Raw genomic sequence first — 6671 nt, forward strand, 5'->3', positions numbered from 1 at the left:
TCCTACACCGTCCTCCATCACAGCCATGGGTTTCAGCAAACTGCTCACTGTGCTGGTACTGCTCCGCTACACCACAGGTGAGAAAGACAAACACGTTGCGTTGTGTCACTTTGTCTGTTTTCAATTAGAAAACCTTACCTTATGAACGTGACATGATAGTAATCAAATGTGGCTTTTAATTTGTCAAATGCCTACAGCCTAACATCTAAAATAACTTTGATAACTTTTTTTTAGGTGTACTGGGAGCTGAGGTGAAGAGCTCCATCATTGGTGGGCGGGATGCTAAAAAGGGCAGCTCGCGGTGGATGGTTCACCTCAACATCTCAAATGAAGACGGGACAAAAAGGTGGCGCTGTGGCGGCGCCCTCCTGAACAACCAGTGGGTGGTGACTGCCGCACACTGCTTTAAGGAGTAAGTGTGTGTTTCCGTGATTATGAAGTTTCCTTCTTTGGCATTAAATATCTGTCACAATATAAACGTCTAGACACAGCATACCAGGTTCTACCTGTCAAGGAGTTATGTCGATGCATTTTACTTAAAGTCATGACATCAAAAGTCTGCAAAACTGCAACTTCAAAACCCTTTAAATCATATACTGTATAACGTAACATAATCTAATAAGGATGCAGAGCTCAGATATGTTGCAGTAGTTAAAGCGGCAAGCTCGATGTTTTCCTTCCTTGTTCTCTTTGGTGGAATCTATGGAGATAAGTTTTTTTTTCCTTCAAAGATCATCAGCGGTAGAAAGACGACCACTCCCTGTAGGCACACAAATCACGAACCTGGGAATGTCTCCACAGACGCCCACTTTTAAATATTTTAAACAAGAACTGTGTCTTTCGCATAATTTTATCAGTCAACCAAAGGCTCAAGTAACTCAATAATTTTCTTTTAACCTCATTTGGTAACAGGTAATGACTAAACATAGATTTATTTAGATGAAAATCTTCTGCTACTTTAATACGGCAGCTGATATCATAAATGTAGTTGTAATACTTTATAAAGACTTAAAAAAGAACTGCAAAATTCCATTTAAATTAATATTTATTAAGATATGATGGTCAAGTTATATTTAAAACTGCAACAACTGACTTGTTTTGATCATTTAAGGCAATACGTTGAACTTGTTAAAAGACAAACCGAGCACGCGTGGAGAATCGTTACCATTTGTTGTCTGTGAATATTTGTAGACATTAAAGCTAAAAACAAGGCAACAGGACCTGTTGGGTTTTCTTGAAGATGTTTCATCACTCATCCAAGTAGCTTTCTTCAGTTGTAAATGACTGGAGGGGTGTTCTGAAACTCATATGACTGAGGCCAGCATTTATTTGGAGTCCGCCAAAAAAAATGCAACCTTCATCCTACTTTTAGCTCCATGTTTGGTCTCCACCAGTGTCTGGTTCTTAAAGCTGTTAAATGCTCCTGTGTGTTGCATTGAGAGTGAAATATTAAAGTTCACTGATATACCACATGTGTATAAATTCATAAATACAGAAAAGGCTTATATATGTGTGTGTGTGTGTGTGTGTGTTTTTTTTTTTTTTGTTAGCGGGAATCCCAAGCCAGACCTGCTCCGTACAGGGGTTTGGGTTGGCGCACACCAGTTGCACGAGGGGGCTGAACGTTACCGTAAAATAGTCTATCCCGTCTATCCCACTTACCAACATTATCGGGACACAGGCAGAGGCTACGAAAACGACATCGTCTTGCTCAAGCTGACCAAAAGGGTGGAATTCACAACCAAAACTGCTCCGATAAATCTGCCTGACAAAAGCCCCGTTGATTCATTGTCTGATTGTTGGATCACTGGCTGGGGACAGATCGGGAATGGTGGTATGTCCAGCACTTTAAACAGCCTAAAAAATTATACACACTGTATGAAGAAAAACACACACATCTATTGTAAAATGTCAAACACTGATAATAAATCTGTTGGTAGTTGGAACGTCACCGCCTTTTATTTTCAAAGAATTCAGCAACTGCACAGTAAAGTACATGACAAAATGAATGCTTGCTTATTCTCTTCTGCCCATGCAGTTTACCTCCCGGACCCGGAAACCCTTCAGCAGCTGTCAGTTTCCATTATGTCAAAGAGTGACTGTAAGAAAGCCTATCCTAACCTGACCTCTACCATACTGTGTGCGGACAGACCTGGAGGCGGGGGCGCATGCGATGTGAGTTCACCGTTCACTTCCATTATGTAAAAAGTACATTTTATGCATTCAGTCTGACTTGAAACATCTCAAAGTGGTTGGATTTTGTTCAATTACTACTACTTTTACACTGATGAATTTAATTTGACATTTGTAGTTTTAGTTATAGTTTAAGATTGTATGTAATAAAACATGATTCTCAACTTATGAACTTTAAAATCTGCATCTAACTGGGACCCATCATCACATGTCATGTTTTTAGGAGGTGGCTAACATGTCCAAAATGCATGGTTTCCTTTACACAACTGCTTTAGGCACAAAAAACAGTCAAAGTAAAGTTTTGTTTTTCCCCATTTCTTCTCTGACTGATAATCCCTCAGATTAATTATCTGAACCTTGAGGGGCTCACAACCCATAGGTTGGATACCACTGTTCTTCTTTACTCAGTCGTAACTGTAATTCACTCAACCTACAAAACCTAAAAGCAATATCTGTGACCTGAGAGCAGCATTAACAATATTAGATGTCGTTTAATAACTGTTTACATGCATTTTACTACAGAATTGGACACTTTTTTATTCTTGGCACTTCGGCTTCTGCTGAATTAATACTCTGACTCTCAGCACTTTTATTTGTTACATGTTGTGTTGCTTATAATTAAACTGTCAATCTTGAAGATCTGTCGAAGTTTATTTGTCATTGGCAACGCCTACGGCAACAAGCAGTAGTCGCAGATCTGTAAAAACACCCGTTTTGACAGAATGATTGTATTCATCTGTTCTGTGTCAACTCAACAGGTAAAAGTCATTTGGGAACAATCCAGAGATGAAAGACATGAGTGTGTTTTGTTGTGTTTTCACTTCCACAGGGGGACTATGGCGGCCCACTGGTCTGTCGTGGAAGCAGGGGCGATACGCTGGTCGGAGTCATGAGTTATGGAGGTCCTCGTGGTTGCGGTGGTCCAGGCAGTCCTGTCGTGTTCGCTCAAGTTTCCGAGTATCTGGAGTTCATCAACTATTACATCAACCTGCCCGATGATGCCTCAGCTGATGTCTGAACCTCCAAACAGCTGAAACTGCTCATTCTACTCATCTGACAACCTGCCGTATTCTTCACAGCTACACCAGTCAAGCATAACATTATGACCACTGACAGGAGAAGTAAATAATATTAATATTAACCATCTTGTGACAATTCAATGTTCTGCTGGGAAACTTTTGGACCTGGCATTCATGTAGATGTTACATTGACATGTACCACCCACCTAGACCAGACCAGGCCAGTCACCCTAACCCCATGGCAATGACGCCCTTTGATTGCAGCAGACATCCAATATTAGGAAGGTGTTCATAATGTTTTGCCTGATCGGTGTGTTTTACGCTCATCATATACTCCAACTTGCTGAACAAATTTCCTTTCATTAAAGCTTTCAAGCATCAGTTTTTGCATTTTGTGTAATTTTTTGTCGTATGCTTTAAACAACCAAATGAAAAAAGACACCTGAACACAACACCTCACCTCAAAGACAACATCTTCCTCCATGTGAGAAGCTCCTCGTTATATCTCATTCAGGAAAACATTACTTTAATTGCTTTTTTAATTATTTCCATTTCACACTCTATCTTATACGTCAGCCAACACAACGCTACTGAAATGTCAATTTCTGAGTATTTATAGCATAATCATATATATATTAGTCACAGTTTAAATGCAGGAATCATACATATTTTTACATTGTTGAACTGGTCATCTTACCAAGGAATGTATCTTCCTGTGCTGCCTTCCTCTAACACATTTAAACTCAACGCCATATAAAAAGGTTAACATCAGCTAAAAGAAGCATTTCAATGGTCTTCAAAATGAAGAGCCTGAAATATTTAAAAAAAAAATAATAATAAATTACACTGGAAATGACATTAAATTTAAAAGAAGGAAGAATTTCACCTTAAGATTTATTAGTCAAGGAAAACACCCCATGATAAACATGAATGTGATATAAGTCATAACTCATTTTCACCTGCAGTGCACGTGCAGGTTGATACAATAAAAGAAACAAGAAAGAATATACAAGTAGTAGACATAACATGTGACTGCTTAACAGTCAAATACTGCATATCTGAAAGCTTAAAAATACAACTGCAACACTAGCGCAGCCTTCCTATAGTAAGACTTCTGTGAAATGACGAACAAGGTGAATACGGTACAAGTAAAAATCAAGAATTTAAAGGGCCAATGTGGAGGCTTTAGCAATTTATATCGGCAGATTTTGAATTTAGTATTCATTTTTGTGCTTTCTTTGGGGGTTTATCACCTGTAGCAATTTTTGTTAGCTTAGAGAGAATCCTTCATGTCTACATTAGCAGAAGCCTCTTCAACAGAGACCTCTGTGTCGTGCAGGAAAGACAAACGTGACACTGGCTTTTATGAATCTTTCTAAGAAACTAGGTTCAGGGGGTTTGGGGGTGGGGTGTTACTTTACACACTGGACCTTTAAAATGTCACTGGGCACCAACAGAAGTTACAAGAACATGTGTATTAAGGTTGCGAATCCATTTTTACCAAACCCTAGAACAGATGTAGGTGTGAAAATCAAGCTTTAGCCAGATTACACTACTGTCTGAAATTGGCTGAAAGTACAATTAGAGCAATGGCTTATCCCTCTAGATGAGACCAGTGCAATTATGCTACCTTTGCTCAATCACACTGAACCCAAAAGGAGAAAAATGCATGCCTTTCAAATAGAATAAACACATTCCTGCCTTAAACAAGATGTGTAAGATCTCTGGACAAAACACAATGAAACCGACTTGTGTCCAGGCAGAACGCAAGAATGCATAAAGGTCTAATCTAGACCTGCTCACACAGGTGGCAACATTAATTCCTACAACGGTTTCTCACTAATAATAGTTTGTCTAATCATCTGTGTATGTAGAAAATAATATATTAGTAGTTAAACAATGCTACTGCTACAGGAGCAACACTTGAACAGAACCTTGAAGTATCAGTACAATCAGTCATATGAGAGATAATGAAATGGCTGATCACACGTTAAATTTTTAAAGGCGCCGCTACGTGTTAAGATAAGTGGCCTGACGCCGAGGCCGGCTATCGATGCTCAGTCAGATTTTTGTCAGTTCTCGCTTCTCGTCAGAGTCACTTTATTTATCATAACGATAAAGAAGTGTCTCAGTCAATCTATTTATATGTCAGATCTATATCATTTTTTTCCACGACATCCTTATATATAAAGTATATCATTTAAATTTTTTATATTTTCATGAATTTGCAAAAATGTCATTATTCATTATTGATGAAGACTGATGATGAAACCATGAACTGGGCAAAAAGTAAGTGAATAGCTCCTGAATCCACTGTATAGTTTAAGTCAATGTATATGCATATTAAAACATAAATCATAAAACATTTGGATAACGTGATTTTTTTTTTTCAGATGCAGTTTGTGAGTGACCTTTTCAAACTGTAGTGATTCAACATCATGTTTTCTTTCTCTAAAACTATACATTTTCTCAACTTTCTAATATCAAGGGTATTATTCTCCTAATCATACATATTCAAATTAAGAATATATTGCAGATTGCGTACTTGTGATTGTGAATATTTTCTGTCCAGAAAACTGAAATAACTGCATTGCTCTATTGGCAACTAAAATTAAAGGTGCCCAGTGAAATATTTTTTATTCAACGGTTATCTACTATAACGCATTGCTCATATTCTCTATCATCTTAAGTACACTTTTAATAATAATTTCAAAGGCAAATTGTTTTGAAATATCCCAAATTCTGCATTGTTTATGTGCGTGTTAGCTTGTTGCCCGACATGTTACTGCCACCAACTGTTGATCGGTGGAACAGCACATAACTCGTTGAAGTCAAAAACCACAGTAAACACATGACATTTGTAAATGAACAGCTTTGGTCTTTTAATATTGATTTTTATTGTCATGGAAACATATTCATTTTGCATGTTGTTAGCAGTGATGACCCAGCTCGCTATAAAACACCACAAAGAAACCCTGTATCAGCTGCTAATCTGGCGTTTAAATAAATGTTAAAACAACTTGGATAAAAACAAAAAAACACATATTCATGTTTACTGTAGTTGTCGCCAATAAAATCTGTAAAGTTGGTTTAAGATGTAAAGGGAAGGCCACTGGTGCTGATTAGATTATAATCTCTCTACATGTGTGATGAAGCTGTTCCCTCGCAGACTGCAGAGCTCCAGCTCCTACACCGTCCTCCATCACAGCCATGGCTTTCAGCAAACTGCTCACTGTGCTGGCACTGCTCCGCTACACCACAGGTGAGAAAGACAAACACGTTGCTTTGTGTCGCTTTGTCTGTTTACAATTAGAGAAGGAGGAACCGCCTGGATTATGTTCACCATATGCACGTGACATGAAAGTAATCAGCAAAAATCAACTGTGACTTTTAAATTGTCGAATGCTTCCAGGCTAATATCTAACATAACTTTGATAACTTTTTTTTTTTTTAGGAGCT

General features: G+C 38.1%; 1 protein-coding gene across 1 annotated transcript; it reads left to right on the forward strand.

Annotated features, from left to right (window-relative positions):
- Positions 1-3593, forward strand: LOC311506017 (trypsin-2-like). The gene is made up of 5 exons (XM_084569882.1): positions 1-77; positions 235-412; positions 1551-1834; positions 2039-2175; positions 3023-3593. Exons 1-5 carry the CDS (start codon positions 26-28, stop codon positions 3209-3211), a joined length of 840 nt encoding a protein of 279 aa, XP_084426008.1. The 5' UTR covers positions 1-25; the 3' UTR covers positions 3212-3593.
- The last annotated feature ends 3078 nt before the right edge of the window (positions 3594-6671 follow it).

This window comes from Chelon labrosus (genome assembly GCF_963514085.1).
Source record: "Chelon labrosus genome assembly, chromosome: 21".
In the NCBI taxonomy this organism is placed as follows: domain Eukaryota; kingdom Metazoa; phylum Chordata; class Actinopteri; order Mugiliformes; family Mugilidae; genus Chelon; species Chelon labrosus.